Here is a 15091-nt window from a genome sequence, read left to right on the forward strand (position 1 = left end):
AAAATTTAATTTTATAATGACAAAAAGGTAGAACTTTGGTTCGGTGGTTCTAGAGAACGCCTGTCATTTTGGAAAGATAATGGCATTTCATTTTCCATATCACTTGAATTAATTAATAGAGTGTGCAGTTATAATGCAAAACACATGCATGTACTTTTTAAATTGCAATTTAATTGTCATCATTTGTACACACTACAACCAGTTAATAAGTGTGCAATCAGTTTTCAGTAGTAATTTTTCTGCTTCCAAATTTATTCAATTATACACACTACACACCTGTTCCTTTACAGTAGGGACATGATACATGTTTTACAGATGTACTTAGTGAAAAAAATATTATTGGAGGTCAATTTATTTCACTGAAGTGGCATTCAGTGTGTACATGCTCATTAAAATTTAGATGAATTCTAATTTAAATTATTACAATCTTGGTGTCAATGAACTCAAAAATTATAGAATCACAGCAGTACATATTGATATTTCAGTTTAAATTTTTTTTGTATTTTTTATGACAAGAGAATGCATCTAGGAAACAACTATTTAGAGAGAGCTGAGTAGGGATATGAAAGATCTGAAAATTCAGATTTGATAATCCATTTAAAAGTAAGAACTTTCTAGGTCCTGTTTTTAGGAACAAAAAATATTGCCATAAAATTTAAAAGAGTCCCCTGTGTTCTCATGATGGTGGGATGTGTGTATTAATGGGGCACCATTATCCCCTACTTCCCCCTCTCCTGTTGGTGTGTTACCCAACTCAATGATGAGGTTGAAAAAGATTCTAAAATACTAAGTACATCTATTTAAAAGCAACTCTAACCAAAATTAGATCAAAGAGTATATTTCCGTCAAAATATTAAGGGTTTGCAAAGCAACTTGCCCTTTAGAATCAGACGATTCCTGCACATCATCATAAACATCTCTCTAGTTGACTGAGCAGTGAGCACTGTGCTTTCTAGAGAGCATTGTATGTCAACCAGGACATCAACTCATTGCTAGCAAGCTCATAATGAGGCCAACATGAGACATTACGTGCATCCTTCATGCCATATGGATATAGCTGGGGTCAGTGAACTTGAAATCTTGAGTATGTAAGCCCTGCAGCAATTACAAATTGTAGACTCGTCAATGTATTGTTTTAGATAATGTATTGATATTTTCAATTAAACATTACAAATACGAAGTTCTGAAGTCAAAATCAACATAAATCCTGAGGTGGACTGGAAGGATTAATTTGAGATGATTTAGATCGAAACTCTATTAAGTCATAAGGGGCTTAGTTGTATGAAACAAAGATATTAAGGGTCATTACTCAAGTCCATTTGATAAAAAAAATGCAAGTTCCTCTGCAACATACTTACATACATGTAGGACAGTGATGGACAGTAATTTATGGCTTGTCGGGCTTATTTTTGGAATAAAATACTGTAAGTGGTAATTTTTGTGTACAGTTATTTTTGGGATTTGGAGTGAGAGACACATTTTCGCAAATGTTATTTTTGCAATTGCCCAGTCCTTCCCTATTGGCCTACTTGTAATACATTACTGCATATATTCATGAGGTGTTATTTTTGCGCTTGGAGCTAAATTCGCTCAAGACAATATACGGAAGAACCCATCCCTAATTTTAACAATGCTTTTTGCTTATTTTGCTAACAATTTCTATAGATTTTAATCCTCAAAACATTAAAATTATATTTTTAGCACTGGTTGAACACCCCAGACGTGAGTGAACATGGTTTAATCATATCCATGGATACAGGTCATCAGCTGAGGTGGCACTTATTACTGGGGATGTATACTCAGCTGACCTTGCTCAACCATCATTTTTGTGCAATTGAATTTTCATGCTCCTGGTAATGCTCTGAAAGTGTCTCAGAACATATTAACAATTAATTTCCTTTTCAGATTTATAATAAATCCGAAACCAAAACACACCCTACTTCATTTTGACTATACATTTGTAGGGTCTACGTATGTATGAATATTGTATGGATCAATTCTGAGAGGGTGAAAAAATTATTTTTATAATGAAAATGCTAAATGCTATGCACAAGAAATGTATTCAGCACATTGGAAACAGGTGCTTCAACTAAAACTGCCTTACACTTTCACAGATAATTGGGCAAGATGATGTAGACAATTCTGAAGCAATGCATCAAGATCCAGCCATCTCTTCTGGCAGGATTGTGGGAGCGCTTATATGATGAATGGCCTAAAAGGGTGAATAATAACACCAAAGAATGACCATATCAACTTTTAATTAGCAGCCCATCCCTAATAAGTGTCTTTTTTTGAGTGACAACTTTCTAAGCATCCTTTTCAATGCACTTTCCGTGTTTGAAATTCCATCAATAAAATTACCTTCTAAACCTGTCCAGTTTAGGATTGGGCCTAAAACAAATTAGAGCTCAAAGTCATTGTTAGGCGATCTGTTTACTTTTCTTAATTGTTTTTGCCACATACAATATCAAGAAAAGCAAGTTCGCCTCAAAATACACCGGCATGTCCAGGATCTGTTCGTGTGGGGGCTCAGAGGGGCTTTCAGAGTTATGCGGGGGTCTTAATAACGGTTGACTTTACATGATTTTTAACAAAGTGAGGGGGGCTTCAGCGGAGCCCCCAAAGCACCCCCCCCTGGACACGCCACTGAAATACATGTACCATAGTAAAAAATAAATTAAATGGTTTCTTTCTTAGGGTTGCCTTTTTCAGAGTTGTGCAGTACGAACTACAAACAGGCAAAACATATCTCAACATTTTTGTATATTTACACCAAATATGAAAATTGAAATATGAAAAAAAAATTGACCTTACTTTTTCAGAGATTAGGGTCGGTCCAAAAAAATATATAATTTTTTATTTTTAGGCCAAGGTTATGATGATTTTTACTGCACTAGTAATATTATTTGAATGCTGAAACACTCTATCTATGCTTCATTCCCATAAATTTGTAACTTTCATTTCATACTTTTAATTAAGAGCCCTCCTCCCTTAAGTATGGGTGCTATTGAATTCATGCACAAGTTTCTGTACCCAATACACCAACTTGAACATAATGGGTTGGACCTGTGGGTTGGACCAACCATGGTAACCCTGGATGACACTTGAGGTGTAGTTATTTATTTCGCCCACCTTTATTTGAGATCAAAGGTCACCAAACTACACATGTTCAATCCTTAATTTGTGTAGGTGGCAAAAAGCAAAGTACCGTACTGACGCGAGTATAGTCCCACCTTCGAGTAAAGTCCCACCCCCAATTTTCGAAAAATTTCAGAAATTATTTTTTTTTTTTTTTTTTTTTTTTTTTTTGTAAGTTATTTATTTTTTCGGCTTTGGAGTGTCCCAGGACCTAGACCTAAATGCTAGGATCATTCATGGTTGACCTAAAAAAAAATTTTAAAATTTTTTTTTTCAAGATATTTTGTATTTTTAATATGAAAATTGATACTTGGTATTCATGTCATAATCTATTAATGATTTCAAAATGCATTCAAATTCAATGCATTTTGATATCCTTAAAATTGATTTTTTTTTACAAATTATCAATTTTCGTATTAAAAATACAAAATATCTTGAATTTTTTTTTATTTTTATTTTTTTTTTTTTTTAAGGTCAACCATGTATGATCCTAGCATTTAGGTCTACATGGTCTAGGTCTAGGGACACTACAAAACCGAAAAAATTAAAAAATTAAAAAAATTAAAAAAAATGAGAAGAGATTTAAAATTACTCTTATAATGTTGTAGTCATGACTAATTTTAATATCCAGTAGCACTTCTTTTAGTAGTTAGTAGTAGTTCACGACTACTTTCAGGCTCTGTCGCTATTTAGTATCTACAGGTGTAGGCCTAAAATCCTGAGAAGCAAGCGAACTAAAGGTTTAAAATGAGTTTGCCTAGAAGCACTATCATGACTATGAGTACTGTATGAATACATGATTGTACATGCATGAACAAAGTATAATATTCCACTTTATCAGGCTGATAAACTTAACCTGACCCAAGAGTTTCCTATGAGACACAATTGCACTTCCTATGTAAGTAGTGAACTACTTGGATCTGTCTTGATATTGGACATACATGTACCATGTCATGTATGTGTGGGATATGAAGTACCAGTCCCATGTATACAAGTATTGTCAGTACGTTTTTAAATCAGTGAGAGAAGGATGAGGAATGCAGTAGTAGGCCTACTCCAAGGGCCTGACTTCTCCTTGAAGACACTACATTTGTGGGAGGGGCTTAAGGGAGGTGCAAGGATCCTGACTTTAGGAATCAATGCTTACCTTATTAGTGTCCTTATTTTAAACCTTAAAATTCTTTGACTGGACATAACAAGATTTAGAATCAAGGGTTGCCTAACCCATTGAGATTAAAAATCACAACACCAGTCTATACATTTAAAGATACGGTACAAATATATGAAATGGTGAACCAAGATAGGGTTTCTCTGCAATGTGAGGTCAGAATTTGAGCTATTACTGTTGAAGTAGACTATTGAACTAGTACCGGTATGCCAAATTGTGGGATAGGCTTTTACGACAGTAATTCATAACAATTTGTGGGTTTTTACTTTTTAGCGGGTTCGCCGTCGGACAAGTTTAGAACTGTCAAGCTTTCGTCAGGAGTACATGTAGCTCTGACTTCTTCAGGACAAAGTACCTCAGAATGAGACATGTAGGACGCCCTTACCTACTGATGGCTCTGAAAAGAGCCGTTCACTGAAGACTGCCCCTTGTCAACAGAGAACAAGCAGATCTCGCATATCTGCTAATTTTTAAAGGTTTTGGTGGCTCTAAAAAGAGCCATTCACTGAAGACTGCCCCTTATTGGATATTGGCAGTTTCTAAAGAAGTGAGTCCTGGTAGAAAAGCTCTAATTTTTACCTGTTTGGAATACAGTACTTTAGATCTAGGTATAAACACAATGGTGTAAGTAATTATAACCTCTCAGGGTTCTAGTCAAAAGCTGTTTCTAAAAGTAGTATTGCATAAATCTTTTATAAAACACACAAAATGCCAACCACACGCATATACATACATACTACACTCACACACATGTACACTCACAGCTCATACCCCTACATAACCAACATTGCACAATTAGGTCTGTAACTAACTAGCCATGTGCCAAAATATTCATTTGTCATCTCAATAGTTTGAATATCTTCTACAGTGACTAAAGTTTAATTCAGATTTCCTTTGACAGCTTAACCATCGCGTATACGTGCGCGACGTCAAGCGTGTGCATTGGACCTTGTGCAAATAATACGCACTGGACGGCTAGCAGTACGCTTAATTTGTAAAAGGAAATCTGAATAAACCTTTACATCATACATATTATTCAGATTGATTTCAATTCTGTTTTTCCTGTGGCTTTTTCATCATTGAAATGTTAAATTATCTTTAATTAAGAGGCATTTTGTGATCCATAGGCTCATCCCCCACTTTGCTAAAAAAAGTTGCAGATTTGCTTTAAAGAAAAATATTGTCAAAATTGTAGCTTACATTGGCCTATGGAGCAATAAAATCATGCATAAAAATAACTCTTAGGCAAAATCAGAGTCAATTGAAATATTGGGAATACATTTTTTCGTATATAAAAAGAGGATGCTAGAATCACAAAATACTCCATCAGTAAATTATTGTCATTATATAAGGAATGTTTTATTTCATGCATGAGAATTAAAAAGTTATTATGTACTTGTTGGTTATAGTTTTTGTTATGGTATTACTATTAAATATATTAAATTCCTTAAACCTGAACCTATAGTACAGTACACAGGTTTAAAAGCCAGGGCTCAAATACATCTAGTGGGCTATTTCAAGAGATTCTACCAAAAACCCTCAACTGAACGTTTTGCCAATACTGCCAAATATGTTTTTATTTTTTGCACAGGAGCTATTTTGTAAATAATATCACTCTGCTAACTGACAAGTTCTTATTTGTTTATTGTAAAATGTATGTAAGCTGGCAGGTTGGTATATCAGTTATGGGTGAATTTGTGAATTGTGATCCCATGCTCAAAACCAAAACCATGGGTACCTGTATGGTATCAGCATTAGGCTATTTATTAAAGTGTGCTGGAATCAGAGAAAATATGGTACATGGGGGATATCCCCCTCTGCCCAATGTATTTTGACCCCTGGCTCAAGTCCATCTGTCTTGCTGTTTACTTTTTAAATGACAGAGCTGCCAACCTTCTAAATTGAGATTTTGAACAAATTCGAACTGAATGCCTAGAGATAAATTTATATCTTCCACTCTTCTCCAGCGTGTCTATGTGACTCAGTTGGTTAGAGCATCGTGCTAGTATATCATTTTTTCAACGTTTATGTTCTGCTCTGCTCCGGGTACCGTACTTGATTATAATTTGTTCAATATTCCAGTATTCTTTAGTAAAATCAAAACAAAATACTGGAAAACTGTACTTACTACTACTGAATTTGGCAGTCTGTCGTAACTGTTTACGCTATATACACCACTACATATAAATGTAACAGCATCATACTTAATAATGAGCCCTGTTCAAAACACTGAACTATTTCAGATGTTCTGATGCCCAAATTGTACTTCAAAATCCAAAGTAAGAAATCATGATACAAGTTGTTGCTAACATTGCATGCATCATTATTAGAGTGTAGCCAAAATAACCTGGCTGCTTTGATACCACCTACCTTGATCTCTTGTTGCATCTAGCTGCGTCACCTTGACCGATAGTCTATCGATTCGGTCTTGTAGCATATTAGACCGTTTATACAGTAAGTTCGCTTCATTATATAATTCACCGAATATATCTTCGGCATGTTTTCCTAAGTTACTGAGCTGCCGAATGATGGCTGACAGCGTACAGTTGGTTACACATTCAAGTTCATTTGACACACCTTGCGGGGTGATCAGACCTCTACTGAGGTAGACCGGCTCAATTTCTCGTTTCACTAAAGGCATGCTGGCGATTAGTATCGTCACTGAAAGAGAAAACAACGAGAAGTGAATATTTAATTACCAGTACACGGTTAAAGTAGCTGTACACCGTTCTGCTGTAACCAACTAACTACTATCATTTGGCAACAAGTAATCAAAAAAAGCTTCCTTCCAACCGGCCAGCACAAAATTACGAAAATATTGTACAGTATCCAGAATTTAGTACCGGGGTAATATTTTATGTTGATTTTTCACAAAATATTTGCATCGTTTGAAAAGTAATGTATCAACTTAATTAAGAGAAAAATACCCGACCTCTGCAGGATATAATGTGTGTGATATAAGCTGCAGAATTCGGCATACTTGATTACTTCAAATCAAAAATATGTGTGTGATCATCTGATCGATCATATGGCGATATATGATCGACATTATATCTGAAAAGGTTGGGATAATGACATGCTCCAGTATTATACAGGGTGCCTTGATAAAAAGCGTGGATCGGAAATAAAGCGTGAGAATCAAACCAATGGAATGGAAGATCCATTTTCAACAGCTTTTCAATAAATAATTCTACGAATTTGAGCACGATACTTTGAAAATGTATGCAATGGAATGTGGTTAAAAAAAGAGTTGGGAAATTAAATGTAGTAAAATTTGACCCCTCAGTTGTTGGAAAATGTGGAACAAATAAAATACCGTACTGTAGAATGGGGTGAATAGGGGCAGTTTTGGCACTCTCCAGATTGTAGTTTTTTTCCTGAAGCCCCATGAGCAAAACTTTGGAGGGCATTTTATGTCCACACTTAATGCCCTTAATCCACCATTATAAAAAATTCAATATATGTGGGGATATATACTTTTTTACTAATATGTTGGGTGTCCTATTGACCCCGACTTGGGACGAGTAGGGACAGCACTGGTCTGGATAGGTAAAACATTACTTTGAAGGGGTGTGTGCCTTTTACCCCACATATGGAGGAATAGGAACACTGAATGAGTTTAAAAACCATTGATGTACCGTGCACGGTAAACATGTCAGGGTAAATCATACCACCATATCTGTTTAAAATCTGATTTCTTGACAACGTTGATTAGGATTGTCAGTACAGGAGGTAGGATGCGATGAGGTAAGGGTGGCTGGGGTAGGTGCTGAGTGGTAGGGTAGTAGGTGTGTAGGTTAGGATGGTGGGGTAGTAGTGGGGGCTAAAAGGGGTATCATGGTGGTAGGCAGTGTTCGAAATAAGCACTTAAGCTCTTGTCCAAAAATCACTGGGGACAACCATATTGAGATATGTACTTATCCCCTGGACAACCACTAAATTGTACTAAAAAACATGACATATATTTTGGGGACAACCAAAATGTTTTGAGGACAAGCAAAATTCATGCTTTAGTTAATCTCCATATTTTCCTTATTTTGGACACTGGTGGTAGGGGACTAAGGGTAGTAGGGTGGTGAGGTCCCGGATGGGGTAGTGGATATGGTATGGGGTACTAGGGGTAGGGTAGGATGGTGGAGACCGTGGAGTCCTGGGTAGGGTAGGATGGTGGAGTCCTGGGGTAGGGTGTGGGGTAGGGGTGTCATTTTCGGATGATTTTGTGCCCGGGTACCCGGCACATTTTTCAGGTGGGTAACCGGTACCCAAAATTGCAAAAAAAAATAAAATAAAATAAAATAAAATAAAAAGTTATTTATTTTTTGTAGTGTCCCTGGACCCTAAATGCTAGGATCATTCATGGTTGACCTAAAAAATAAAAAAATCAATCAATTTTGCACGATGTTTTGTGTTTTCATGAATACAAATTATCAATTTTCATATTACATGTAAAAACACAAAACATCGTGCAATTTTTTTATTTATTTTTTTATTTCGGGCACCTGGGCAGGGTTTTTCCTGCCCGGGTAATGTAGTCTCGGGCAAGTACCCGCGAGCCCGCCCGAAAAAGCCAGCCTTAGAGTGGGGTATTGGGGTCAGGCAGTAACATTGAAGAGTGGGGTAGGAGTAAGGGTGGATGAGGGTGCAGGGTAGTGGGGATCCATACTCAGCAGTGGGGTTTTACCCCCACCTTTTTATTTTACCCCCACCTTTTTATTTTACCCCCACCATTTTATTTTACCCCCACCCTTTTTACTGAGGCACCCTTTATACTGAAAATCTCTTGACCCCCAACACTTTTTGCTTTTTCCGCTTTTTGTATACATAATTGATGTAGTCACACACAGTTCGAGAAGTATGAAGGACAAATTCTGCACCTATTTCACACGTGCAAGTCCGATGTTTTTCTCTCCGTAAAAAAAAAAATTAAAAGTTGATACATTATGTGAACAATGCAAATTATATGTGAAAAACTACTGTACAATAAACATTTTAATGCATAACTGTACTTTTTTGGCGTCCAATTGTTGTTCTTGTCATGAACTGATTGGCATCTTGACGTGCGCTGTGTTCAGCGACAATTATGCATGATTAATGACGTCACTCATGTACGATCGATGTAAAGAATCACACACCGTAACACGACATGGAAAAAATCAGACATTTGCATATCATGTGTATGAGTTTTGGAAGGGCTTCCGGGGAGGATATTGTGTACATTGCACTGGACTCACGTAAACAGGCGCTGGCCTGCATCAAATGGAATTTTATCTTGCGACATGGTGTGCAGGTTTGGCGATTTTTCTTGGAATTATGATTGTTTTATCAGTCAATGAAAATATACTGTAAGTTGAAACAGGCCCCACGCTTTTTATTTTAAACCCACGCTTTATACCATTCCACGCTTTTTACCCAAAAAGTTTAAACGCCCACGCTTATTACCAATTTTCAGAATTTCAAACCGGCACGCATTAAAAAGCGTGAACTGCCGAGTATGGGATGGTAGTGAGGCTAGTGGGATAAGGGTGTGGTGGGGTAGGGTGATAAGGGTGGTGGAAGTAGGGGTTACAGTGATGGGGGCAGGTGGTGAGCAGGGTTCACAGTTTATCGCGTTTTCGCGTCCAGGACGCTTTTTGAACTCACTGGACCTGGAAAAAGTAAGATTATGTAACCTGAACGGTTACGGATCGTGCAAATATTATGTTACAATAAAAATGTCAACAAAACAGGGTCAATTCTTGGCGACATCGCGTAAACACGTTTTTGCGGTAGTTGTATATTTCAACCGAGCAAATAGAACAAAATAACCAAATAATTAGATGATTAAAGAAGTGCATGTTATTAGGTAGTAATTGTATAGTTCTTTATGAGAAAGTCGGCCGATCGCGGCAAGCCGTCTTTTACCCAGTAATTTGACTCGACTTCGGTAAGTTTTGGGTGCCGAATTCAGCATACTTTAATATTTATCGTTTGCGCCAGTACTGAAACATTTCCGGGTGTTTCTGAAGTTTCGTACATAAGTACAATTTGGACCCACAAAAATCAATTACTACCGTACCTAATAATATCCGAGAAAATCGCAAGTCAACCTCTTCCACAGTTCCCCCCGTATCGCTGATCAAATATCTGTGCATGAAGTAACGATGAGGTGTGTATCATGTTGCAGCGATTTTTGTATTAAATTGTTTGTAATTTATGAATACGTCCATACTGATTGAAAGTTTAATTTAATGTCACAATGACAAATGCCATTCCATGTCAACTGTTCATCGGATCGATTCAATGATGTGAACATTATCAGACTCAGTGATGCTCAGCTCATCATGTTTTGCTAAACCACCCTGAATACAGTACTACTACTAGTACCGGTACTAAATAAGTGTTACTTGCTCGAAAAGTCTAGCCAAGAATTTGCTCACCGATAGGCGATAGCTTCACACATTCTAGGCTATTAAAAGACCATTACATTCAAAATCTACTCTGGATTCGCTGAAGCATGACACTGTGTAAAGCAATGACAATCTAATGTCATGAAGTTCAGAAGTAAACACAGCCAGGCAGCCGATCACGACAGGCGATTGTGCAGAAAAATGTTGACACATCGGAATAACTTTCATCCAAATTTAAAATAAATAACCACCGTGCAAAAAATTGCACCGCTGTCGAGCTGTCCGACCGAAAAAAGATGCGCACTGCCAGTGCCACTGCACTGCATTGACTGGCACTGGACTGCGCGTATTGAATGCGTTTTAACTATCGATCGTGTGCAAATTCGAAGCTAGAGTTCTCGAGTAACCTGTTCCAGATGAATTTAAGATTACATAGCGATAGCGTGCTAAGTTCTGTGTTTGATTTACGCTGATGTACATGTACCTCTGAGTCTGAGGCTCCACTGCCTGACAATTGCAGCTTTCACCTTTACTCATCATGAATGTACATCAATGCAGGGCAAGGCATGATTTCATGATTTAGTACACGAAAAATACTCCGTATGTACATGGTAAAACTACTTATTTACAAACAATCAGAGCAAAGAACAATGTACAACACATATCTATACAATCTTAACATACTTACCATTTGGCCTATAAGTACAACTTCTGCTTTTAATGAGGTAATAGGGCGAATATTGCAATCAATTACCAAGGCTAGGAAAGCGGAAGTACACCAAGGTACCAAGATGGCGAATGCAATGGCCTCGCTTTGATCCGCTAGAGGGCGCTGTTACACAAAGAAAAAAATACGCCTCTAGATTGCTGGTGGGGTCGGACGAGATTCTAGATTGAGCCTTGTTTGAAAAGTAAAAGAATATTAGTAGGCCTAATTTTATTATGATCACAACAAACAGAAAATGTTTAAATGTCGGGAGGTTAAAGGACATATAAAGTGTATAAAACGTTTTCATAACATTCAAAAATATTTTGTTAAACCTACTGCAAATATTACAACATGTTTATAGCATTACAACATGTTATTTAACTGTTGACAAAATATTTGGCAAATTTGAAACATTTTAAAAATATTGTTGTAATGTGTTTTCATACAAAACGTTTCAATGACCTTTATATAACCCGACATTTAATGTTATTAAAACGTTTTTATCTAAACCAAAACCCAAAATAGGCCTATAACATTTAAAACATTTAAAAAACACTTTCTCAGAATTTCCTCTGAAATGATTTGTGTGCATGCTGGTGTGTCAGATTTTTGGAATTGTCGGAATTTTAGAATTCCGACGGGTGTCAGAATTCTGGAATTCCGACAGCAAAAAAATGCAATGGGTGTAGTATCCCCTTAGAAAATAGCATGAACCCGACGTTACAAAATTATTCCAAACTTTTGACAGCTTAACAACACTATCTCCAGTAGAAAACAACACATTTATAAATGCTGTCTTCAATAGATATAGCAATAAATGTTCCTCTAGGGGGTAATCATGCTTTTAAAGGTAGAAGCCAAAAAGCAAAAAGTAGTAGGCCTACATGAGTGGTAGGCCTACCTCTTTATGGCTCTACCTTTAAAAGCATGTAAGCTACATTGATACCGATGCCACCAATAGAACGAGAAGATTTCCCCCTTCATTTTGCGTACGGTACCACTTTGTCCAATTTTGTTCCCATTTCTTCACAAAATGCGAAAAACGCAAAAAAATGCAATGGGTGTAGTAGGCCTATCCCCTTAAACGTTGATTAAGAAAATAGCATGAACCCGACGTTACAAAATTATTCCAAACTTTTGACAGCTTAACAACACTATCTCCATCCAGTAGATAACAACACATTTATAAATGTTGTCTTCAGTAGATAGTGTTGTTAAATTTGTTGCTGTCTACTGAATGAAGACAGCTTTGTTGAATATATTGCTATTGGCATACTGAAGACGGCGCTGAGTTTATTGCCATCTATAGGCCAGGGGAGAGCGGGGAGTGTTCGCCCTATTTTTTTCTGACCAGCCTAGCGATGTCAATTTTAAGGTTAGGGATGACCTGATTAGCCCATGTGAAAGCCCTATGTCTTAGCTATATACGGCCACAATCCCAGACCTATAGGCCTTACAATAGCAACAGGATAGAGCAAACAAAAAGTTTTGCAAAGTGGCGAACTTGCCCCATATTGGGGCAGGTTCGCCCATATGGTGGGGTAAGTTCACCCTAATCACAAAAAAGGTTTAAACATTGCATAACAATAACATATTCAATGCAAACATTTAGCAAGAGTATACAGGGCATTCATTCTCTTCTGGGGAGTCACTAAATTTGTTGCAGGGGTTGGGTCAGGGTAAAATGTAGGGTCCAAAGTGAGCTTAAACGTATCATGTGTACAACTTCGGGGAGAAATGGATTAGGACATAAACTGTGGTATGAGTAATACCGATATCACATAACTTTAAAAAAAACATGTTTTTCAGTAGTTTTACCTTGTTTAATGGTTTAATTATCAATATGTTGCATAATACGCTGATGGGGCAGGTTCGCCCTCCAGTTTGGGGTAAGTCCGCCCGGGGAAGATATAGGGCGAACATGCCCCATCCTCAAAAGGGCGAACGAGCCCCTTGTGCACATTTTTGTATTTTCTTCAGGGTATGCAAAACACAAATCGAATAAGGAGATTATAACTGCATTAAATCTTTGACAAATCCCATATGTTCCCAATACAGATTTCCATTAAAACCATCTGTATTTATGTATCAATGATAATACAACATTATGAATGCAAGAAAAAATTACGTTTTGGGGTCATTTTTTTGTTTTGGCTGGAGTTCGATGAACACGTCCCTATATGTCGCGTAGCTAATATGAGAAGTTTATAATGACCTATGTCACCTAATTTTGCCATCACCAAATTCCATGATAGCCGTAGTGCTGAGAAACAAGGGGTGGGCGAACCTGCCCCTAGGGCGAACACTCCCCGCTCTCCCCACTGAAGGCAGTGTTGAAGAATTATCGCTATCTACTGAGGAAATTATTTTTTAAATTGTTGAGTTTATTGTTATCTACTGAAGGCAGCACTGCTGACTTTAATGCTGTAAGACAGCATTGTTGAATTATTGCTATCTTAACTACTTTAAAACGGTATTGTTGAGTTTATTGTTATCTACCGAAGACAGTATTGTTGAGTATATTGAGTATATTGCTATCTACTGAAGACAGCATTAAGTGTATTGCTATCTACTGAAGACATCATTGTTGAGTGTAGGCCTAATTGCTATCTACTGAAGATATCATTGTTGAGTGTATTGCTATCTACTGAAGACGGCATTGTTGAGTGTATTGCTATCTACTGAAGACGGCATTGTTGAGTGTATTGCTATCTACTGAAGACAGCATTATCGTGTGTATTGCTATCTACTGAAGACAGCATTATATTGGGTGTATTGCTACTACTGAAGACAGCATTGTTGAGTGTATTGCTATCTACTGAAGACGGCATTGTTGAGTGTATTGATATCTACTGAAGACAGCATTATTGTGTGTATTGCTATATACTGAAGATAGCATTACATTGGGTGTATTGCTACTACTGAAGACAGCATTATAGGCCTATTGGGTGTATTGCTACTACTGAAGACAGCATTATTGGGTGTATTGCTATCTACTGAAGACAGCATTATTGTGTGTATTGCTATCTACTGAAGATAGCATTACATTGGGTGTATTGCTACTACTGAAGACAGCATTATTGGGTGTATTGCTATCTACTGAAGACGGCATTATTGGGTGTATTGCTATCTACTGAAGACACACTATTGGGTGTATTGCTATCTACTGAAGACGGCATTGTTGAGTGTATTGCTATCTACTGAAGACAGCATTATTGTGTGTATTGCTATCTACTAAAGACAGCATTACATTGGGTGTATTGATACTGCTGAAGACAGCATTATTGGGTGTATTGCTATCTACTGAAGACGGCATTATTGGGTGTACTTCTATTAGACAGGATTGTTGAGTCTGTCTGCTGAAGACAAGATTATTGAGTTTATTGGTATTCTTAAGGGCTGGGGTATGAACGTTTGGACAGTATTTATTTTGGGACATTAGAGCACATCAGACATATCGAATTGCATTCTGAATACGAAGAATGTCATTCTGATATCAAATAATTTTGAATTTTGAAATTCGCAATTTAATACACATTTTATGGCAAATCATAAAAAATTGATATTTTTGATATTTAACAGTACTTGAAGTAAACTTTATAAATCTGATGATTTATACTTAAAGTGTATGTAGGTGGGTTGAAAAGCCGACGATCAATTGAAAATTTTGACCTTTCGTATTGAAGATAT

At 37.0% G+C, this 15091-nt stretch overlaps 1 protein-coding gene across 2 annotated transcripts in view; it reads right to left on the bottom strand.

Moving 5' to 3' along the window:
• LOC140156815 (uncharacterized) overlaps window positions 1-11493 on the bottom strand; it is a 35926-nt gene extending 24433 nt beyond the window's left edge. For both annotated transcript variants that reach the window (XM_072179801.1, XM_072179800.1), the window contains exons 1-2: window positions 11381-11493; window positions 6677-6967 (exon numbers count right to left, since the gene is read on the bottom strand). In XM_072179801.1, coding sequence (XP_072035902.1) covers window positions 6677-6947 — 271 coding nt within the window. In that variant the 5' untranslated portion in view covers window positions 6948-6967; window positions 11381-11493. The remainder of the gene's footprint in view (window positions 1-6676; window positions 6968-11380) is intronic.
• Window positions 11494-15091: the final 3598 nt, after the last annotated feature.

This window comes from Amphiura filiformis, chromosome 7 (assembly GCF_039555335.1).
Source record: "Amphiura filiformis chromosome 7, Afil_fr2py, whole genome shotgun sequence".
NCBI lineage: Eukaryota > Metazoa > Echinodermata > Ophiuroidea > Amphilepidida > Amphiuridae > Amphiura > Amphiura filiformis.